This window comes from Eptatretus burgeri, chromosome 15 (genome assembly GCF_056783735.1).
Source record: "Eptatretus burgeri isolate ZD-2024b chromosome 15, Ebu_testis_v1, whole genome shotgun sequence".
NCBI classification, from domain to species: Eukaryota; Metazoa; Chordata; class Myxini; order Myxiniformes; family Myxinidae; genus Eptatretus; species Eptatretus burgeri.
Genome location: NC_140975.1, coordinates 13,509,017 through 13,533,605, shown reverse-complemented (window position 1 = coordinate 13,533,605; position 24,589 = coordinate 13,509,017). Strand labels below are relative to the sequence as shown.

Genomic DNA, 24,589 nt, shown 5'->3' with positions numbered 1-24,589 from the left:
TGTTTTGGATGTTTGACCTCTCTGTGACCTTGACCTTTGACCTATTTTGACCAAAATCTAATCAGCGCTAGCCAGCACCCTCCTGAATCACTTGGTCTAATTTGACATTGGTAGCTTCTTCCGTTCTCGAGTTATCATTTTTGTATGTTTAACCTCACTGTGACCTTGACCTTTGACCTATTTTGCCAAAAATCTAATCAGCACTAGCCATTAGCCTCCTGAATCACGTGGTGTAATTTGACATTGGTAGCTTCTTCTGTTCTTGAGTTATCTGTAGCAAACCATCAAAAATCGAATATTTGACCTCACTGTGACCTTCAACTTTGACCGATTTTTACCAAAATCTAATCAGCACTTGCCATCACCCTCCTGAATCACGTGGTGCAATTTGACATTTGTAGCTTCTTCCGTTCTCTAGTTGTCGTGCCTACAAACAAACAAACAAACGAACAGAAACGGAAGTCATCAATATACTTCCGAAATCTTTAGATTTCATCAGTAACAAACAGACAGAAAGGGGTGAAAACAGTAACCTCCTTCACCTTCGGTGGTGGAGTTAAATATTGGTTATCATTGTAATTGTCTTAGATTTGGAAATGCAATGTTGCAGACTTTGATTTCAAAAAACCGATCACATAATTTCTGAAAAGTGCTGCAGTTGACTATTTTTTAATTCTAAGCAACATTTCTAATTTTAATGAATATTCATGATTAATCAAATGAGCTAATCGATATTGTAAAAGGAGCCGTGGCTGTATATCTGTCTGTTTGTCGTGCTATAACTTGAGAACGGATTAAGGGATTTCAATGAATCTTACGACAGAGGATTCAGGGAAATTCCAGGAAGGTTTGTAATGCAAAAAAACAGAAAGGACGTTTTTTTGCACGGGTACACGGTCACACGTGGTGAAACTACGAATGCCAACTTGCAATGCTGGTTATCTCCGCAATGAGGAAAAGTTCTCCAAGGAATCCTTTTTTGTTCTTGCCTCATAGATTAGCCATCGCAACAAAGATTGGTATTTCCGTCAGCAAAGCGACGGTTGTTAAATGTTAGTGAACATAACAACATTCGACATTAAAGGGTAAATGCATAACTTTTATGTTGGTACCAGTTTTGTTATTCTATCTTTAAAAAAAAAATCACGACATTTGCAGGATTTACTGATCGACGTGCAATGGTTGAATTTTTGGATTTGACGTGGAAATGGCTCAATTTGATCAAGTGAAAATGAGTTATTTTTCTGAGAACTTAAATTTTTTAATTCAGTTGATCCGAGTCAACAATTTAGTACCCATGAAAAACTGTACTGCGGGTTAGGGGTCTGCAGAATGGGCTTCACTGGACCCCAGTCTCAACCCTTGCAAACGGAGGAATGACCTTCCTGCATGGTCCCACCCAGTTCCTGCGTGATCCCATCCAGTTCCTGCGTGGTCCCTCCCAGTTCGTGCATGGTCCCTCCCAGTTCCTGCATGGTCCCGCCCAGTTCCTGTGTGGTCCCATCCAGTTCCTGCATGGTCCCTCACAGTTCCTGCATGGTCCGGCCCAGATCCTGCATGGTCCCACCCAGTTTCTGCGTGGTCCCGCCCAGATCCTGCGTGGTCCCGCCCAGATCGTGCGTTGACCCACCCAGTTCCTGCATGGTTCCGCCCAGTTCCTGCGTGGTCCTGCCCACTCTCATTTCCCTTCCGATTACCATGCATAAAGATACAGTTTTGCTTACTTTTCATGAAATTCTTTCAAGTTATGTCTTTCTTTAAAAGCGGTGTTCCGTTGGTGCTACTGTTTCAGCGTACGGACTTAATAGTACACCATTGAACACACCCATTCAGGTGTGATTGGCACAGCTCACCGTGGGCCCACCCCACAATGTTGATTGGCAGGTGTGCTCCCGACCACTCTCGTTTCCCTTCCTATTACTAAGCACAGAGATGTAGTTTTTGCTTTCTTTCCATGGAATCCTACAAGTTGTGAAAATTTTGAGTATTCATGGACATTTCCATTATTTAAAAAATCGTATACAATTTGTGGTTGCTGGTTGCATCATTGATGGGAGCACGGCTGTGCTGCTGATGCAGTGTCCCCTGTTTCAAGTGAGCTTATATCCATTTTGCCGACCTTGGTGGGATGACAGGCCGAGTCAACCCACCTGGTGTTATGGAAGGTGTAATGGCACATCAGGGGATCAAACTCAATCCCCAAAGATCTTCAGGTAAATCAACACCAAGCTGATTCCACCATAAAATGGAGTTGATTCATGTTTAAAACAAATCCTGAGCTAAAACAAATTTGGAATTCGGCTTCTGAAGAAAAGAGGAATTACAAAACAGCTGTTTTGGATCCGTTAATTATGTATTTTAATAATGTTGTCCAAAAGTTTAATTAACGGTGTTAGATGTGAAATCCTCCACAGACGACTTGGAGGTACTTTACAGGTTTCACAGTTTGTATCTGTGTTAGTTGTGTTTTGATGATGTGTTATATTAAACCAATATGGAGTGTCCGGGTAATCCCGACATAGGAAATCTACAAACTTCCTGATATTTACATTATTATTTTCCTATTTTCCCCACAGAATCATGGAGTCGAGACATGACGTATTGCACAATACAAGAGAAAATGAAACTCTGCACACTACTTGAGGTGAAAGGTGTTCAGGGCGAGGATGTGATTATTCCTTGCCAGTTTCGTCACAATGAAGGAAGCTACATAAAAGAACTGGGATTGGTTTTCAAAAAATATAATTACAGGAAACAGGACGTGATCTTCAACAGCTCCTCGAAATATACAGATAGGAGATTCAAGGGGAGGATTCAAACCGTGGGAAACCCAAGTAAGGGAGACGGGACGGTGAGGATCAGAGATCTGAAGATGGAGGATGAGGGGATGTACGGGTGTCGGTTTGAGTTCTATCAGAGTGGATCTCTGAGGTGGGAACATGTTGGATTTGAACCGAGATCATCGAAGCGAACAAAGGTTCAAGTAGATGGTGAGTTTCTTTTGTTATGTAATACGAACTATGATGGATAATAAATATTTGATGAAGTATTATTTTGTTGATGAATCTTTTTATCCCAGACATATGGGGTTCTCGAGCTGTATTGAACCCCCCTTTGGTAGACCCACTCAGCTTGTCCATCTGTATGTCACGTGTCCTGTTTTATCCACTCCAGTGACCGGATATCAAACCTCTGTCCTCCAATAAACCTTCATTTCTGCATTTTATAATAACAAAGAACCTTGATGGAGAAGGTCAATTGATCCATCATACCTGAGCAACAGCAAAACCATTATTAAATAAATCTGTCAAGATCACCACTTCATATCATTGAAGAGGCTGGGGGGTTCGTTTTTTACTGGTTTCATTTGGGGGGAGGGAGGTGGTGATGACAAAAGTGCGGCGGTGTCAGGGACATCAACAAGAGTTTTTTTAATTGATTTTAAAAATTAGGGGGAGGGGGGCGCAGGGGGCCAAAGGCTGTTTTAGGGTGAGGAATGCACAAACTCCGACCACATATTATCTGAAGACAACCCCCTCTGACATGTTTTGTTGTGTAATGACTAGAAACATGTGTCCTCAAGCATCTTTGACCATGGTGTCGAACATCAGATGAAGCCCTCACATTTTTTATCATCCGTCCTCACTTTTCCTCCTTTATTAATCCATTCACACACAGCAGAAAATGGGGTTTTGCAATCACTTCTGTGTGTCTGTGTGACTGTCCAGGCCTTAACTTTTTTTACCATTTGAGCTTTTGTCAGAAAATTTTCAACAAAACTTTATTATGAGAATATGGAGAAGAAAGATAAAGTAATAATTTTGTTGAAGTAATTTTCATTATTATTATTATTATTATTATTATTATTATTAGTGTGGATTGGCATGCTTCGCACACCTCACCGCACGTCGCTGCATCGGCATCTTTGACCATGCCTGCTTTCTCTGGGAGTGAGGGAAGGAGGGGATGGTGGGTGTGGGTTAGTGGTGGTGATGGTGGCTCGGCGGTTTTGGAAGGATGGGGGAATGGTGGAGGGTGGATGGGGTGGATGGTGCGGGAGGTCAGCCAAATAAAATTTTGTGCTCTGACTGAATATATACTGTAAATCAGAAGTCGAACCCTATACTATAAATACAGGTAAGTTACGAATATTTTTCTTGGGATATATATATATATATACACACACACATACATATATGTATAACATGATGGAATTTGAAAAATAAAATTTGAAGAAAAGGATGTTTTAGTCACAAATATACAAACATAACCATATACAGTATGTTTTCTCCATTATAATAAGATTGTTATTGTTTGATCCTTGTTTTGCTCTATTTTTATTTTTTCTGAAGCAACCAGTCATCCGATTGACACAAAATTTTCAGGGTAGTTGCAACCCCCATCCCCCACCCACCCCTCCCACCCCTCCCCCCACCAATGGAGAATATTTTTTCATTATAATTGCGACGTTAAATCTCAACCTCTTCCTTGCAGGATCACAGATCAATGACAGGTACAACTGTACAATGGAAGGAACAAAGAAACTTTGTGTACAACGGGATGTGATTGGAGTGAGGGGCGAGGATGTGATTCTTCCCTGTCGATTTAATCACGATGAAGGAGATAACATAAAGGATCTGAGTTTTGTTCTGTATAGATATTATAATTCCCAAAACAATGTGATCTTCAACAGCTCCACAAATAATACTGATGGGGGTTTCAAAGGGAGGATTCAAATTGTGGGAACCCCAAATGAGGGAGACGGGTCGGTGAGGATCAGAGATCTGAAGATGGAGGACGAGGGGATGTACGTGTGTCGGTTTGAGTTCTATGAGTGGAGGTCTTGGTGGAGTCGTTGGCATCATGTTGGATTACAAGCAAGAGAAGCAAAACAAACAAGGGTTCGAATTGATGGTGAGTTTTTGTTGCAAAGTAACATAACTATAATAATTAATAAAATGTTAAAATGTTTTGAATTTCAAGGATATGAATCCTGGGGTGTGTTCCATGCAAGCATCTTGCGTACTTATCTTCAAAGCGCTCGAGTCAGCACTCCAACAAAACTGAGTTCTCGGCACAGGTTAAGAACATGGGGGTCTCCATGGTAACAGTGCTATCATGGTACCCGAGCAAATGCTGTCCGGGCCGTTGGCATCAGTTTTACTCAATCCACTTGTGTCAACTTCCCCAAACAAATTTATTATGTTCACACCAGCAGAAGTACGAAGGTACAATAAATGGGGAGTCAAAAGGATGAGCTTATCTATCTACGGACCTACCTACCAGCAAGTTTATCGATGAACCTACCTTCCACTGTGAATTTTGGGGAGACGGGGAGGATGGGACAAGGGGGGTTTGCATATTTGTAGACCTTGAAGAATTAGGATCAAAAGTAGAATTAAAATTAAGTAATAAAAAAATGCATGTTTCAATAATATTATGATTATACATAACAGAGATATGCCTCTGAACATTTCATTGGTTGTAGTCTCCTTTTGAATCAAGCTGCGGTAACAGTTTTTGAAACCACAATGAAGGACCTCGGTTAATTACTTGCTCCACTTGCCAAGTGGCTTGCAAAGTAGTTGATACAGAATTGCTACCTTGGAAAACGATCGCAAGCAGCTTGCCTACTGAACACACCCCAGCCCTTGATCGCTTACTCCGCTTGTCAAGTGGCTTGCAAATCGGTTGATAAAGAATGGCTCGCTTGGCAAATGTTAACAAGGTGCTTGCTAACGGAACACACCTGTGGGTCCTGTCAGTCTATCTGGAGACTACTTCAAAACAATTGGTGGTATTTATTTCATATTCAGCACACGTATCATGCATGCAATAATGTCTGGCCATGAGAGAAGCCATGAGGGAAGATTTTGGGATCAGAGCCAAAAGTTATGGGACACGATTTTATTTCTAAATTTTGAAAAATTAAAAGAAAAATTTACGGAAGAGAATAATACAGGATTGTAAATGCTTTTGGGAACCGTATTTATTTATTTATATGCACGTTACCATCTCCAAAACCAACATACCACCTTTAATTATTTATTTATATATTATACGGTATATACATATACGAGTGGGATATGCTTACACATTGTAAGTAATAACAAGCCGTCCTTCCCCATTGTCTCGGGTCGATCACCTGCATTTGATTTTTCATTTATTTATTTTCTTCTTTTTTTACATTTATTTATATTTTCATTTACGGATGCTTTCTGACAGTTCTGTGATTTTTCCCAGTGTACGAGGTATCGGCTTTGATGTCCATCCGCGCGTAAAATTATGTTGCTTCCCCATTGGCTCGGGTCACTCACCTGCATTTAAAAAAGAAAAATTCATTTATGGATGTTTTCCGACAATTCTGTGATTTTTTTTTTCTAGTGTACTGGCTTCGATGTCCTTCGGCACACAAAATTTCAACTTTCCACATCACCTGGAAGGTACCGACCCTTTATATCAGTCAGAGAATCATTGAGTCGGTCAGTGAATCAGTGGTGAGAAAGAGCTTTATATCTAAGATACATGTACTTTACCATTTCTACCAGCACCACAACCTTTGAATTATTTATTTGTTTTTATATCCAGGGTGTTCCAGTAGAAATGTAACACCTCTTGTGCAAAAAGACAAGTTTTTCAGAGAAAAGTATTTATTGTTAAACAATACAACAAAGATATGGTGGGACTCACTTAAGTGAGTCAATGATATCTTCAAGTAAATAAGCATCTTATATATTGTTGCGAATTCACGCCCGCCGGCTTGCGAGCGGCCACGTAACTCGAATCGCGGCACGTCGCCCACTGGACGGACAATTCTGTCGTGACCCTCTCGGACTAACGCCGGGAACTAGTCACGGGTGGGCCTTTCGGCCTCACCACGATCGTGCCAATCGGCCCCCCGCGTGGGATAGGGTTGTTCGCCAAATTCGACCTACCTAAGTACCCACACTAAAGGGCAGAACGGGCGATCGCACCTCGCCGCAGGTCGACTTCGGACACTTTAAGCGACCCGTTCCGTACTATCGGGATAACCGAGCGGTGTTATCGTCAACCTCGAGGGTTCCGATTAATTATCGGGCGTATCTAGCCCACTACCAACCCTTTACGTGAAGCAAGATGGAGATTCAATTAAAGAAAAGACGAAGCGAAACGTGAAAAAACAGTTCAACATAAGGCACATTTATTCCGCGGCAAACGGAAAGCACACATATACAATTACAACAATTATGCACCAAAAGCAAATGCCACAAAAGAAACACAACAATTATGCACCAAAAGCAATTGCAACAAAAGAAACACAATGCAGATCTACTACTGACTACGCGAGCACATGGCAACACTTACACAGTTTTACTTTACAGACGGCGCCGACAACACATATATTCAAAAGCAAAAGAAAAGGGCCACCCTCAATGACAAGGGGGCAGACGGGCCTGTGGGCCGAGACTGCGTGGAGCCTACCCGTCTTGTGATGAGCCGCAAAATGTTGCGGCGGTGCCCTGACTCCGCGCTCCTCCGCGGGTTTCGTTGGCACTGCTTGGAATGGGGTGGGAACGGGGCCCCCTTTTCACACTATTTCAGCGCGGGGGGAAACAGGGGGGGGGGTTGTTGATGCACTGGGGAAAGAGGATAGCTGGCTTGCTTGGGTCCCGCGACGAGCGACTCCACTGCGACCTCGACCACGTTCCCGGCTTCTCCTCTCTGTAGCTCCCCGACAGACTCCGAACCCCGACAGACCGACTCTTCTCCAGACCCATCTTGACTGCTGCTGCCACACTTCGCCGCCGCCGCCACCACACCTCTCCAACTCGCCCGAGCCCGAAACAGAAACTGACTGAATTCGCCCCGCGCTCGGCGCTTTATAGTACAGCAGGAGAATCCACATGCAAATTTCCGGATCAGGATGAGCTCGGGGGCGGAGCCACGCTCACCCATTCGACGGAGGAAAAGTGGGCGTGAACCTCCCCTGATCCTAGAATTTGCATATATAGATTCTACTCCGACGCGCCTGGAGGCGGGGCCAAATCGCCCCGCGCTTAATGATTGGAGGGATCGGAAGTGGGCGTGTATCATTCCTGATCCGACCTTTCCTCGGAAAGGCCGCTTTTTGCACCCGCGGCTCAGCGCGTGTCCCGCACGAGGCCAGGACAGCCTGACGCTCGGTGCCCACAAGCGGTGCAGGAATGGCGGCAGAAGGAGGAGAGGTGAAGGTGGTGGAGGGTTTATTGTAGCGGTCCCTGGCCACGGTGACGCGATGTTTACGGCAGCGAGCCATGACGGTAAAGGCCGTGGCTGTTGGCGTTGTTGTTGTTGTGAAGCGGCGTTGCGGTCGGTGGTTGTTGTGTGATGGCGGTTGAGACGTGGTTGGTTCAAAATAAAGATATAACAGAAAAACGGCTATCTTAAAGGGTCGCAGCCCCAATGAATCACATTTATTCCCTCTAAACAACGGGTTTGGGGCTAACTACACATGTACTTACCGAGATATCTCACCTACGGGACCTGAATGGTGGTTTGCGAATTTCCTCAACCACAACACTACCCCCTCCCCTTTTTACAGACTCGTCCCGAGTCGTCAAATTTTTGTGTGCCATCATGTGTAGTTCTCCCCTAGTACGTTTTACCTACGGATCCCTGAGTGTGACATTCATGGTATTCGTGTCCCCAAAATAAATAACCTGAGGGCTGAGTAACTAACTAAACAAACCCACTCACACGGACGACTTAAATAAAATTGCCGGCGCCAAGACAGACATGCCGGGGGCGCACTCATATGTAAAGTACATCTTACCTTAACTTACAAATTTTACACTAAACCATGGCCCAGGATCAATGGACTCTGCAAAAAGAAAGCAGTTAGCAGGGAGCCAGGCTGCTCGCATGCAGTATCTGGCTCAAACAATGCAGGTGACAGGGAACGTGGCCGGCTGCTCACACGCAGTCCAAGGCCTTCCCTTTTTAAAATGAACCCAGTGAACCACAACGGTGCATCGGCTGCACAAATGCAGTCTCCGTGCCAGCTCAAGTGGCACACACAATGAACACAACGGATGGATGGATGGACGCAAACACGGTGCACGGACCGCCACTGCAGGCCCGTGTTGTAGCTGCCAACAGGGCAGTTCTTGCAGCTTGCAAACTGTTACCTTGATCCTGGCGCACATGGAAATGAAAAGGGGGGGCAAAGCAAAATTGAACGGGACTGGTGAACGTGGGCCGTGGGCATGGCATGGCAACAGCAGCAGGCAAACACAGCCTGCAGAACAGGGCCGCTGCAGGCAAACACAGCCGGCAGATGAACTGGCTGGCACAGGCCTTGCAGAAAACAGCTGCAGACGATTCGGCCGGTACAGGCCTTGCAGCACAACAGCTGCAGACGATCCAGCCGGCACAGGCCTTGCAGCAAAACAACAGCTGCCGATGAAGTGGGCCGGCACAGGCCTTGCAGCAACACAGCCAGCAGATGAAGCTGGCCAGCCTTTGCCATTCAGTGGAGGTTGGTGGAGGGAGTGCGGTGGTGCTGGCCACTCTGAAGGCGGGCTCGGACCTACCCTACGGTCTCCTTCCCAACCTATCGCCTTTGTCTGTCACTGTCCATACCCACCCCCTTAATTTGTCCAAAACCAATTTAGCCTCAACTTTTGATTTTTTTTATTTTATTTTTTATTTCCTATCTCCCACTATAATTCGTCCCCTAACCCCCTTTATCGTCCTTGTTCGGCTAACCTATCCTGTCACCTAGCCTACTCCCAACCCCTACGTTCCCTTCCCGGAGGGGAATCAGGGAGAGCTGGCGTCCTGTGTCGAGGCCCAACGAAGCCTCAGAATGGCCTCCCCAGACTTCAGCGATCTAACACAAAGTGGGTCCAGCGGCCCACAACGAGAGCGAGGGGATGGATGGTGCGGAGGGGTACACTTCCTAATCTACCCTAACCATTTAACTGTTAAACTACCCCGGGGCTTTCAACAAGCGCCCCTCGCTTAAACTATTGGTTCTAACAACCCAGATTCCCATCACCTGTGTTGGTGTCCTCACAATTTCGGGGCTCGCCCCCCAATTTTCTCTCCGTGCCCTCACACGGTCTCATGGCTGGGACGCGTGGCTCCCCTTGGCAGGCACGACCCTCTGCCGAATCTCCCGCTATGGCACCCCTGGGCACTACACTGCCTCTGAGCCTACCAGCTCCCTAAACACTGGGGAGTGCCCCCCATGGCACCTCCCCTAAAACGCACACGTGGCAGGCTGGCTTCCCGGGCCCCTTTCCGAGGGTCACCCGTGCCCACAACACTGCCCACGCGGCTAATGGCGCCCCGGGCCCCGCACCAAGCAGACGCACCCGTGCCCACTACGCTATCCCGGCCCCCCATGGGCCCTTGGCCTACTACGGCAGACTTGCCCGGTGCCCGGGGTACCCACTTCGCGATACTCACCTTTCGCAGCCACGCTACCAGCCCGTCAACAGGGCTCCTGCACCCCTCCAAACGGGTTTCGAGCCTACTTTCCCACCAACAACAAAACGACCTCCATTTTGTAAATTTGACTAACCCAGCTAACTCACTCTACACTGACCCCGGGGGTCCCTTGGGCGGGAGTCACTCCTCTCCCAATCACTCATCGCACTATGCATTCCCCATTTGCTCCACTCACACAGACCCGCTGGCCTCACTCACTCACCAAGCACATGCTTCCACTTCACTCAACAACTCTTCAACACACACACACCACTGAACTCTGCCATTCTTCTATCTACCTCCCCTAACTACCTCGTGCTCCCACGTCATCCCTTACACTATAGCACGTTCTTTTTAACGCTACGTTAGCTAAACTACGTCCCCTCTACACACTCACAAGTCTGTCCACGTCCTCAAATCCAAAAATCACTTTCCCAACCTAAATCTCACTAACAATCCCTCTAACTAATCCATTCCACGGGCCCCATGAGGACTTACCCCTGCCCCATGGAGCCGCTCTAGATAAGCTAACCCTTCCCCCTAACTAGTGTCCATCCTGTGCCCAGGTAAGGGGGTCTTCCACCCCTTGCCCGGGAATCCTGTGCACCCGAAAGTGCGGCTTGCCTTTCCCTTTCCCACATGCGCAGCACCAGCGCAGCAACTCACAGCTCGCGCACTTTGCACCTGCCCGTGACGTCATGCAGCTGCACGTGTACCTCGTCCCTCCTTGGAAGGTACCATCCGGCAGGGATACCCCTCCTGCCGGATTCCAACCCCACGTGCAGCCATGACGTCACCGTGCGCATAAAAAAACACAAGCCCCACGTCTCGAGGGGTTCCCCACGCAAACACATGTGCCCTGCCCGTTGGAGCTGAACACACCCGCTCGTGTGGAGAACCCATCCGGTCCAAATCCAAAATCCTGCCTAAACGTTTGTCCGTCCGCGGGATCGGCAAATCCACCGCGTGCGTTTCCGGACTGGAACTTCACTCTCGCAAGCGACCACGTGGGGGCCTCGTGCGTTGCACAGCACGGACCTCGCGCTCGCTACTGGGTGAACACGGCGCGGTGCGCAAAACATCTACAGCCGCTACCCGGCTTTTGTCCCTCTGTCGCCGTCGTCGTCTCCATTCCACCCACGCACACCTGCGTGTCATGACGCTCACACTCCACTCCATTACATTCACACCGGGAGACGCGGCTGCGTGCTCCCGCATGCCGGCCGACATCTCGCTCACATACCGCTCTCACACACACGGTCTCCCTTGCACTCGGCCGTTCACTCATGCTTGCCACCTCCCTCGCACACGTGGCTCCACTCACTCGCGGCCTTCCATTCACTCGTGCCATTTCCCTCACACAAACCACACCACTCACACACACGGGGGCACTCGCCCGCGGTGCCTCATTCATACTGGCCGTTTCACTCACACACACGGGGACACTCACACGCGGTGCCTCATCCACACACGGCATGCTGGGAAGCACGCCCTTCGGCACACTTACCACCACACCACTCACACACGGGGTCACTTCCACACACGGGGACACACTCACACCTTGCACCACACACACCGGGACGACCACACTGGGGATTCGTGTCCCCACAAGGGTCTCCGGGGCCTCTATACCCCCCAAGCTCGGCGTGCACCTGTTCGCAGCACTCTTCCCCTCACCCTCGCAAAGCACGACCGAACTCACCTGGTCGTGACTCGCCTCAAGGGGGCATACGCCCTCCCATCGTTCCTGGAGCAGGCCAACCAGCTGCTCGCACCGGGTCCCTACACGGTCCGCCATCTCACCCCCATTATCCTCCACTACCTCCGTGTGTGTGTGCGCGTCTCTAACCCCGTCCAATTCACCCTCTAGTCTTCCCTCGATCGTTCCCATCTCCCGTGTCTCTGTACATTTATTAATTTCTGTTGTCCCCTCGTGTCTATTAGTCTCTGCTTCTTTCTGGCGTCTTTCCCTTATCTTTATGTAGGTCAACCTTGCTTTCTCCTTAAGTCGCTCCCATCCTTCCCTCTGTTTCACTCGCTCTTTCACAATCTCCGCGTACCTCATCCTTGCTTTCCGTCTTAATTGTTCTTTTCTCTCCCTCGCAATTCCTTTCACCTCGTCTCTTATCTCCCTCGTGCACGTCTCCGTCACCCCAATTAGTTTTTCCCTCTCGGTCACCGTCACGCTTCTCGCCCAATACGTCCCCCGAATTACTTTGTCACCCGCCTCCACCGCGGGCCTGACAGCCGTTGCACACCCTCCCAGCTTGTTCGCTCCCACACGTGGCGTCGCCATTTTAAGCTCCCTGGTCACTGCTTTCATGCCCGCCTGCAGGCTTCGGCCCATGTTCTGCGTCTCACACCGCAGTTCTTTAATTTCTTCCTTCAAATTCGCCTTCATTTCGTTTGTGTTTGTATCCATCTTTTCGTTCATGCCTTTTATTTCGTTCGTGTTTGTATCCATTTTCGTTTTCACTTCGTTCATTTGCTTGTTCATGTTCACATTCATTTGTTGCGCATCCGCATTCATCTTTGCCAGCATGGCGAATAGCTGGGCCATGTCGGGTGCGCTTGGGTGAGCCGTTTCGGCAGGGATCGGGGAAGGGTTTTGGTGGAGAGGGGGAAGGGAGGTGTCATACACCGCGGCCGCCGCCGCACCTATTTCGGGCTCTGGGTTCAGTTGGGCGAGTTCGTCCTGTACAACCAACATTTCCTGCACAGGGATTTCATCCTGGACCATGGATTCTACACATTCTAAATCCATTTCTAATACCTCCGGCTCCCGCTCGCCTTGAGACGCCATCTTATCTCTCGTAAAGGGTTAATTTAAATCGCTCATAATTTGGAGAGAATCGGGGGTCGCTCCTCTCACCCCTGGACCGATTCCCGTGAATTTAGCTGGAGACAGGAGAGCCCATTTTCCCGCTCTCCGACACCAGTGCCGCAAGGAGGGGGATGAGTTTTTGTCCCACGATCTGACACCAGTGTTGCGAATTCGCGCCCGCCGGCTTGCGAGCGGCCACGTAACTCGAATCGCGGCACGTCGCCCACCGGACAATTCCGTCGTGACCCTCTTGGACTAACACCGGGAAATAGTCACGGGTGGGCCTTTCGGCCTCACCACGATCGTGCCAATCGGCCCCCCGCGTGGGATAGGGTTGTTCGCCAAATTCGACCTACCTAAGTACCCACACGGAGGGCAGACAGGGCGATCGCACCTCGCCGCAGGTCGACTTCGGACACGGGGCACTTTAAGCGACCCGTTCCGTACTATCGGGATAACCGAGCGGTGTTATCGTCAACCTCGAGGGTTCCGATTAATTATCGGGCGTATCTAGCCCACTACCAACCCTTTATGTGAAGCAAGATGGAGATTCAGTTAAAGAAAAGACGAAGCGAAACGGGAAAAACAGTTCAACATAAGGCACATTTATTCCGCGGAAAACGGAAAGCACACATATACAATTACAACAATTATGCACCAAAAGCAAATGTAACAAAAGAAACACAGCAATTATGCACCAAAAGCAATTGCAACAAAAGAAACACAATGCAGATCTACTACCGACTACGCGAGCACACGGCAACACTTACACAGTTTTACTTTACAGATGGCGCCGACAACACATATATTCAAAAGCAAAAGAAAAGGGCCACCCTCAACGACAAGGGGGCAGACGGGCCGAGACCGCGTGGAGCCTACCCGTCTTGTGATGAGCCGCAAAATGTCGCGGCGGTGCCCCGACTCCGCGCTCCTCCGCGGGTTTCGTTGGCACTGCCTGGAATGGGGTGGGAACGGGGCCCCCCTTTTCGCACTATCTCAGCGCGGGGGGGGGGAAACAGGGGGGGTTGTTGATGCTCTGGGGAAAGAGGATAGCTGGCTTGCTTGGGTCCCGCGACGAGCGACTCCACTGCGACCTCGACCACGTTCCCAGCTTCTCCTCTCTGCAGCTCCCCGACAGACTCCGAACCCCGACAGACCGACTCTTCTCCAGACCCGTCTTGACTGCTGCTGCCACACTTCGCCGCCGCCGCCACCACACCTCTCCAACTCGCCCGAGCCCGAAACAGAAACTGACTGAATTCGCCCCGCGCTCGGCGCTTTATAGTACAGCAGGAGAATCCACATGCAAATTTCCGGATCAGGATGAGCTCGGCGGCGGAGCCACGCTCGCCCATTCGACGGAGGAAAAGTGGGCGTGAACCTCCCCTGATCCTCCAATTTGCATATATCGATTCTACTCCGACGCGCCTGGAGGCGGGGCCAAATCGCCCCGCGCTTAATGATTGGAGGGATCGGAAGTGGGCGTGTATCATTCCTGATCCGACCTTTCCTCGGAAAGGCCGCTTTTTGCACCCGCGGCTCAGCGCGTGTCCCGCACGAGGCCAGGACAGCCTGACGCTCGGTGCCCACAAGCGGTGCGGGAATGGCGGCAGAAGGAGGAGAGGTGAAGGTGGTGGAGGGTTTATTGTAGCGGTCCCTGGCCACGGTGACGCGATGTTTACGGCAGCGAGCCATGACGGTAAAGGTCGTGGCTGTTGGCGTTGTTGTTGTTGTGAAGCGGCGTTGCGGTCGGTGGCTGTTGTGTGATGGCGGTTGAGACGTGGTTGGTTCAAAATAAAGATAGAACAGAAAAACGGCTATCTTAAAGGGTCGCAGCCCGAATGAAACACATTTATTCCCTCTAAACAACGGGTTTGGGGCTAACTACACATGTACTTACAGAGATATCTCACCTACGGGACCTGAATGGTTGTTTGCGAATTTCCTCAACCACAACAATATTATTTCCGAGTTTGTGGTTTCGTGTCGCGCTATCTTCGACTTTGTTCTGCGCTCGAGTAATGTGATATTCGACTTACATTATCTCAAAGACCATATGAGGTGCATGGTACAAAAAAGTAAATAAAATGGTTCTGAAACAGTGAAACCGTATTCCACTTACTGCATTAAAGTAAAATTGCTACTGATACTCTGCATCAGTTCCGTTCTCAAACACACCCACCCCAACATGTCGCGCAGAGCGCGGGTTATGCTAGTACATTTTAATTCCAAGATTAACGAACACATGAAACAAGTATTTTATTCAGTACAACGTGACTTTTGAAACACCTTCTACTTTACCCTCACCACTGTCGACATATCATCTTGAATTATTTATTTACTTACCTTTTCGACAACATTTATTTATTTTGGAAGTAAGTCAAATGTTAAATCTTCTTGTTGCATTTTTGAGTTGTGGTTGGGATCTCTGTCCTTGAGGACTTGTATTCTTGACAAAATCGAAGTTCATGGAAGAGTAAGATGACAGAGGGCACGACATCACATGTAAGGTAGTGGGCCAACGGTGGGACACACAAAGCAAGGTAATGAACTAACAGAAAAAGTGGACAGAGAAGGGGAGGAAACAAAACAACCTGCAAGTGAAGTGTTGGGTTAGAGATAAGATGTAGAAATTGCCAAGATGACAAATACAATTCCGACTCACAGTTTATTTTGTGGATTGAAGAACAAGACGTGAGCCACATCCTGATGGAGAAATTGCTCTCTATATGAAAGACTCTATTCCTCACTCTCCATGCATTGCTGAGACTCCCCCACACCCCCAGGAATACCTCTGGCTCCAGCTTCTCCTCCATTCCCACCTCATGTTTATATGTGTACTGTACCGTCCACCAAACAGTGATGACTCCATTTCCACCTCACTCTCTGAAAACATGGACCAACTTCTATCCTCTCACCCGAACTCCTACCTTTCTTCCAACCCATGGTTCACTGAAGCTTGTGGTGAAGCAGTTCTCCTGAAACAACTTTCCTTTGCTTCAGGGAAAGCAAACCCAACTGAAGGTAATCTCAGTTCCTTTCATAAAGCTCGGAACAAGTGTGTATCTACCCTCGGGAGAGCCAGAGAAAAACATCTTTCTAATCTCAAGTCTGAACTGTCAAACCGCTCTCCCTCCTCCAAATCCTGGTGGCATCTAATCAAATCTGTTTCTGGTGTATGTTCCCCCTCCATCCCCTCCCTTACCTCAAATGGCCGCACTGCTGATACCACAAGTGAAAAAGCTTAATGCTTAAACTCGGTGTTTGCATCGAAATCTTGTGTCCAAAACCCATCGCTTTCTGTAGCCACCTTGCCCAGTTGCACCCAACTGTCCCTGGACTCTGTGTGCTTTTCTTCTGACAAGGTGAAGAGCTTGCTGTCAAACCTCGACTCAGATTCTGCAACTGGTCCAGACGGAATCAGCCCACGTGTTCTAAAAACCTGCTCCTCTGTGCTTTCTCACCCTCTCTATGTTCTATTCACCTTCTCATTTGCTCAAGGTCATCTGCCATCTGCTTGAAAATCAGCAAACATTACTGCCCTGCATAAAAAGGTGCAAACTACAGACCTGCAACTACAGACCAATCAGCCTTCTCCCAATCATCATCGATTCAGTCATTAAATCATTCCTTTTCTCCAATGGCTTGACCTCAGATCTTCAATTTGGTTTCAGACCAGGTCAATCAACCCTGGATATGCTGCTACTGCTCTCCCAACAATGGATTGAGGTCCTCAATACGAGACATGAAATCAAAGCCATATCCCAAGATATACCGCGTGCTTTTGACACGGTTTGGCACCCTGCCCTGCTCACCAAACTCTCTTCCGATGGTATCCAAGGCCGTCTCCACTCGTGGCTCGCAGACTTCCTCTCCTGTCGCACCCAACATGTTACGCTTAATGGAGTTCTCTCATCCCCTCTTCCTGTGCAGGCTGGAGTGGCTCAAGGCAGCGTTCTGGGCCCTGTTCTTGTCTGGTTTTCATTCATGATCTCTGTGACTCTTTGGAAAATCCTCTTGATCTCTTTGCTGATGACTCCACCCTCTGCCATACCATCTGTCATCCCTCAAACAGGCAAGCCGCAGCTTCTTCACTCTCTGCATATCTGGGTAAAATCACAAACTGGTCCAACACGTGGAACATGTCTTTCAATACTGACAAATCTCACACTCGCACTTTGTCTCTCTGAAAGGACCGTTTAGAACACCCCCCCCCATCTACTTTCTCAACAATCCTCTGAAAGAAGTCCTTTCAGTCTAGCTTCTGGGTCTCACTATCTGCCATGATCTTTCCTGGGAAAGCCACATTTCCAACCTGGCCTCGAAAGCCAGTCACTAACTGGGAATCATCCATCGTGCAAAGTCCTTCCTCGGCCCACCTGATCTCCTGACCACATACAAAGCTTTTGTCCACAGCCTGATGGAGTACTGCTCTCCCCTCTGGGCTGGTGCTCCCGCCTCTCTCCTTTCTTGGCTTCACGCTCTGGAAACCAAGGCATTTAGGATCATTGGTATCTCCTGCGGTGAGGCTGAGTCTTTGGGCCTCTCATTCTCTCACTGCAGTAAGGTTGGTGGTCTTTCTGTCTACTACCGTTTCCTCTCCATTCTCGCCCCCCCTGCTCTGTCTGCGATTTGTCCCCACCTTATTTTCGCAGGGTTCTCAAGGTCTTCAACAACCCCCTTCAGGTAAAACTACCACGATCACGAATCACTGCTCACCTTCACGCTTTCGTTCCTCTTTTTCCCCGCTTTTGGAATAAACTCCCACACTCTGTTCAATCCCATTCTTCCCTTCATGTCTTTAAAACAGCTGTTCACCACCACCTCTTATCATCCCCAATCCAAATCCTCGATCTTTTCTACCCTCATTTATCCACCCCAAACCCACCTCCTTCAAATTCCCTGCTTTCCTTCCTGAAAGTCCCAGAAATGTCCATCTTGTATACCCCGTGTTCCCCTCCCCCCCATCCCTCTCCCTTCCACAGATCTCCTAATGTTTCTGTTCCCCACTGTTTTGTCCTTCCCACTCCCACCCCTCTTGTCTCATGCCCCCCTTGCTGTGCATTGTGTGTTAGCTCTCATATGAGCCTTGACATTGTAATAGAAAAAAAAGTGAAACGAGAACAGTACTCGGTGGAGTGCATACCTCCGCCAGGCTAAACAGTTTTGATTTTGTACCCCACTGATTGGTCGGATTTGAGTCTGAACCTTATCCAAAATCAAATTGGCATGTTTCTGTCACCTTCCAACTCATTCACCTAGTTTTGTGATAACCTGTCTAGAACGTTTTAAACTATTATGCTATTTCTCGTAGACCCCATCTCTCAATGGTGAGGAATTCCTTGAAAATTTTTTTTTAATATTCTTTCCACATCTTCACGAAAATGAAATCAATTCGTCTTTCACACACATGTCCATCAAGTGTTGGCCGAATCTGTCCAAAACGTTTTGAGAAATCGTGCTTTCGGTGTTCTTTGGGCCTATCTCTCAATGGTGATGAATCACTAGAAAAATCATCATATCCCGATCCGGATCTTCAACATAGCTAATCAATGCATCCTTGTCACACACGCAACCTGTCCACAAAGTTTCGTCCGAATCCGTCCTGAACTTTTTTCGATATCCTGCTCACAGACAGACAAACGGTTGAAAACACCTTCGGTGGTGGAGTTAAGATTAATAAACGTTCACTCGTGAAAATTTGGCTTGAAGTTCAGAATAAAACCTTCTCTACTTGGGTATCATGACATGAAACAAATGGCAAGCATTATAAAACGAAATAAATCATGAAACGTCCATGATAAAATATCTGAGCCCTCAGACACACTCCTCAGGGAAGATGTGGATTGTGGAACGACCTGGAGTAAAAGAAGAACAATTCTGGTGACCACAAATATGGTGAAAAATCCATGTGATAAAGTAAAATCCAAAACCAGGTCACATTGGACGTGCCAAGAAAAGATGTACTTCGCTGGGTACAATTCCAATTTGGCAGGAACCATCCTTTGTATTCCAAGTGACGTCATTCTCCCTCGATGAAGATCGGCCGAGAAATAAAATAAATCTCTTTTCTCCTTCCTAAACCAGGCTAAGATTGGGAAAGCACCCAGAAATGGTGATTGGTGGGTAAAAACGTTAAAACCATGCTTCAGGATAAAACGGTCACATTTATGATTGGATGGTGCAACAGGAGACACTACAAAGATACATGACCCCCATATTCAGTCCGATACACAAGTTTATATAACTTAGGAAATTGAATTTTGTCATCCTAAAGTCCTCGTGCTGAAATATGGTGTTTATGACCACTAGTGTGGGCCCGTAGGTGCGTGCCAGTATGTGCATGGCAGTATGTGCGTGCCAGTATGTTCAGCTTCATGCCTGCAGTATCAGGTCCCCAGCATCAATTGTGATGTCATATCAAACGAAGAAGAAGAATTGGGATGCCCCCTCTCTCTCGTCCCCCTCTCCCCCTCCTGTCCCCCTTCCTCTCTCGCCCCCTCTCTCCCTCCCCTCTCTTGCTCCCCCTCTCTCGCCCTTCTCTCTCCCCCTTCTCCTCTCTCCCCCTTCTCCTCTCTTCCACCTCCTCTCTCGCCCCTCTCTCTGTAAATGTATTCACAAATGTCTACCAAGCACAACAATTAATTCCAACCTTGAGAAAAAACAGCTTTCAAACCCTTGGGAAACAGCTGTTTCCCTTGGGAAAATTCAAACCTTTGGATTAATTCATAATTTGAATAATAATCAAACCTTGGGAGTAAATAATTAAATATATGTATAACGATCCAGTGTCGATTGTGACGTCATACCAAACGAAGAAGAAAAAGAATTGTGACGTCAATCGTGCAAAAAAATAAAATAAATAATTAAACAAACATTAATTGTGACGTCATTTGTGACGTCATAGCACCGTGTCCTGTCAGTGGTTGACAGATAAATGGCCGTAACTTGGTAACGGCTTGTCCGATTGATATCAAACCTAGAAAAGGAACATTCGCGGGGCCCTGGCAATATTCCTGGCAAGTTTTAATCCGATCGGACCGGTGGTCGTCTGGTTATTAATAATTTGGGGAAAAAATTGGCATGATAAGGTGAGAAGGTGGAACGACACCTTAAGCTGCCATATATACACCTTTTCAACACTGAAAAAGCAATAAAATGGCCATAACTTGGGAACCGCTCGTGCGATCGATATCAAACCTCGAAAAGGCACATCCGCGGGTCACCGGCAATATTCCTGGCAAGTTTCAATGAGATCGAAGCAGCGGTCGTCGAGAAACGGCGGTCACAGACAGACAAACAGACAGAGAAACAGACAGACAGACACAGAGATTGCTGGAATTATAGATAGATATATCCTCTTAGCTGACCTACTCATTGCCTTTGTCTCTTGTCCGAATTTCCCCTTCGTAATAAGAAAAGTATGTTTCAGCAGGTTTCTGAGAACATAACTTGTGGACAAACACACAAGGACAAGTGTTGCAAGGTATAATTAATCAAATCATCATCGGCACGGGAGTGCTCATCTCAGCCCACCTTCGAATTTCACTTTAAAGTGGTGGTGTTTTCACAAAATGATACTTTCTTCTGGAACACACCGAACACTTGAATAAATATTGTACACCTCTGGAACACAATAAATAGGCACAATAGTGTATTGTGCCTGATGAAGCTAGCTCCGAAACCGGTGAAACGTTTCCTGAGACCGGATCTGCTCTCGCTTTTTTTCTCAAATTTGCGGTCGATATATATATATATATATATATATATATATATATATATATATATATATATATATATATATATATATATATATATATATACATATATATATATATGTATATATATATATATATATATATATATATATATATATATATATATAATACATACATATATACATATATATACTGTTTATATGTGTATATATATATATATATATATATATATATATATATATATATATATATATATATATATATATATATATATATATATATATATATATATATATATATATATATATATATATATATATATATATATATATATATATATATAATTTATTTATTATTATATGTGTTATATCAATATTATTTATTTATTTATTATTTACAAGATGAAAGTGAATGAGACATTTGTTTGTTTGTTTGTTTGTTTGTTTGTTTGTTTGTTTGTTTGTTTGTGACCCTACTCCTCTGAGCTCCCAAGGATATTCCTGACGTAACTTTAGGGGATGACATTTTTACTCGGGGTGTTAAACAGTTCTTTTCTCACAATTCATAACTTATGAACACACAGCCACCACCTGTCGCCATCTCCGAGGGTAGATCCACAAAGACGAAGCTTTATAAAAAGTCCAAAAATTTGTTTTTCTGAATTCAACTTATATAATTTGTTCAAATTCAAATTGTTAATTGCAAAAACTACCAATAAAATTGGTGATATGGTGAGGTCTGATCATCAAATATGGTATCACGTCTGAAAAATATATTAATTAGGACGTTACATCTATCAGTAAGATGGGCGAAGGAGTCTCGTGACCTCTCAAATGTGCTAATTGCTAATTATACAAAACCAGAAAATAGTACAAACATCAATTTAATGATCATTTTACTGCTCATCTAACAACATAACACACAAGAGCGAAAGAAGAGTTTGTGGAAAAAAATGTTACCGCCTTAGCAAGCTTCTCCAAATATCCACCCTGCAAAAAACTTAAAACGAGCGATTTTCATCCGTATACCTATATGGTTGTTCCGATTATCTGACAACAAAATAGATTTCGAATATCTCATTTAATTATGTCGTGATGATCAAGGGTGATTGGGACAATCGGTGCATTTTTAACTAAGGCCGTTATCAGTTCCCATATCATGTCGTTTGAACATTACAAGTCATGTAGATTAAAAAAAATTCATTGCATTGAAGCCAGATCAGCCATGCATTCAATGATACAAGTCAGAATGGCGAAAAAGTTTTGGAGTCGTTCCGGCATGTGTGAAGCAGTGGCTTATATCTGTCTTCTACATGTTTTATCGCATGATCACCTGCATGTGGGATGCTCTCGAGTTGGAACACCAAACAATTTATATTTTCTGGCCCTTGATGGAAAAACATTCAATATTGTCTATCAAAAAGCATTGTAATAATATGTTCAATTTCATTGATATTGTTATGGGTTCTGGGGGTGTGCGGGGTTCACAAAGGGGTGGCTCTGACCCGTTACTCGACCTTCGACCCTAAAGACGACAAGCCAGGGATAACTCCGCGACCTGACGGGTTGCAAAGCAACCGCAGATGCCAGTTGAGGTAACGAAATCTAGCAGGGTCCTCGCACCCAATTGTTGCATTACCTTACCGGTGATTTAGTTATCCCAACTGTGGAACTGCGGGGGTGTCTGTGTGGTGCGTCGGGAGAGGCGTGTGCTAGGATGGAGTTGCTGTGCCCAAAGGATCTCATCCTGGTGTTTGCCCTCATGGTCTTGCCCCAGCATAATGTGTCTTCCCCTATCTGGCTTAATAACACAGGCATGAAGGTAGGCAGCTCTTGCTCACGTTCTGATCCTTGGTGTGCACAAGCTTATTGGGCTTTGGCGAGGCAGTGCTTACAGGGAGCAAGGATCACTCCAACACTCTCTGACCCCTGTGTGTTGCTTCTACGTTGGTGTACATGCACCATCATTGACCGGGCAGGCCCGCCCAGTCCGTGCAAGTCCGCCATGTAGTCTTCCACATGGCCGTGCAGCTTTCCCTCACTGGCAGCACAGAACTGGTGCAGTTTGGCCGATGCGCCCAATGCAGGTATTTAGTGCTAACACGGCTCTGAATGTGTTTTTTGGAATCATGTATGTGTTCCGAAACATGTTGCATTGTGTGTATGATTTGTGCTGTGGGAATATGCAGGGGGAAGAATCTTGGGATAAATAATTCAAATGGATTGAGGATGGGAGGGATTGAAATTGATTAAATGATGAGAGGGGTTTGAAGCCAGTATGGGACTTCCACCTTGTTCCTACCTCCACCGGGTCATTAAGTTTTGTGAAGATCAGAGTAACAAGCTCGACTGAGCTAAGATCCTCGTCCTCTTAATGATAACGTCATAAAAACGAATATGACGTCATTGTGATGTATCAGGTTTGCGATAAATTATCTGTGCTAATGCCCGGCTTGATTCCCGCAAATAAATTTCAAACAACTTGCCTAGTTTCGTAGATAATGGTATAGGCGATTTCCATTAGTGGCGATATTATGACGTCAACTTTTTTTCTCTGAAGAATTTCCAAAATCGGAGATGGTTACTGCCTGCGCGTGGGCTTTCTGCATATACATGGCAAGTTTCACGAAGATCCGATGAAAACTCTGGGTTGTGAAACAAAAAATGTCAAAAAATAGGAATGACGTCATAAAAATTGATATGACGTCATAGTGATGTACCTTATGTGTGGTAATTCATATCTGCTAATGCCCTGTTCGATTCCCACAAACAGAATTCAAAAAGCTTGCCTAGTTTCGGAGATAATTTCTTAGGCGATTTCCATTAGCGGAGATATTTTGACGTCATAACTTTTTTTTCTTGGAGGAATTTTCAAAATCGGAGATGGTTGCTGTCTGCGCAGGGTATTTTTACATATATATGCCAAGTTTCAGGAAGTTTTGATGAAAACTGTAGGCTGTGAAACAAAAAAGTCCACAAGAAGAAGATGAAGAACAACAACGTGAGTAAGACTTAGAGATTCTCCACGAGGATCAAAAAATGTGACCTATAGGCGAATGACACACACAGACAGAGCATGAATGGCTCTTGGCAGAGCGCATACCTCCACCAGGCTGATCCCACTCATAGGCCACATCTGCATCCGGACATTAACCAAAATCGAATCGGCTTGTTCTTGTCACCTACCCAATTCATCCATCAAGTTTTGTTATGATCCATCCGATACCCAATAATCCGTTTGATATATCATGCTCTATACAGATTTTTGGCCCCATCTCTCAATGCTGGAAATCGCCGTATATATTGTAAAAAAATTATAGGATCCGAATCGAGTTCTGCACCAAAATCAAATCGATTTGTTGCTGGTGCACCCCCAACCTGTCCACCAACTTTTGTCTGAATCCATCTTTCACTTTTTTGAGATATCCTGCTCACAAACAGACAGGGGTGAAAATATAACCTTCTTCCACCTTTTGTGGCAGAGGTAATAACAGAACACACCAAACTATACACTTGCAAATCTTTAATTTTGCAAGTAACAAACAGACGTACTAACACATCAGCTGGACCAACCAATGTACTTGTAAAAAAAAAAA

The 24,589-nt window shown here is 46.2% G+C and overlaps 1 protein-coding gene across 1 annotated transcript in view; it reads left to right on the top strand.

Annotated features, from left to right (window-relative positions):
• The window catches only part of LOC147011556 (uncharacterized), a 242,962-nt gene that overhangs the window by 10,568 nt on the left and 207,805 nt on the right, over positions 1–24,589 (top strand). The window contains exons 3-4 of the mRNA XM_085856348.1: positions 2,577–2,990; positions 4,495–4,914. Coding sequence (XP_085712474.1) covers positions 2,577–2,990; positions 4,495–4,914 — 834 coding nt within the window. The remainder of the gene's footprint in view (positions 1–2,576; positions 2,991–4,494; positions 4,915–24,589) is intronic.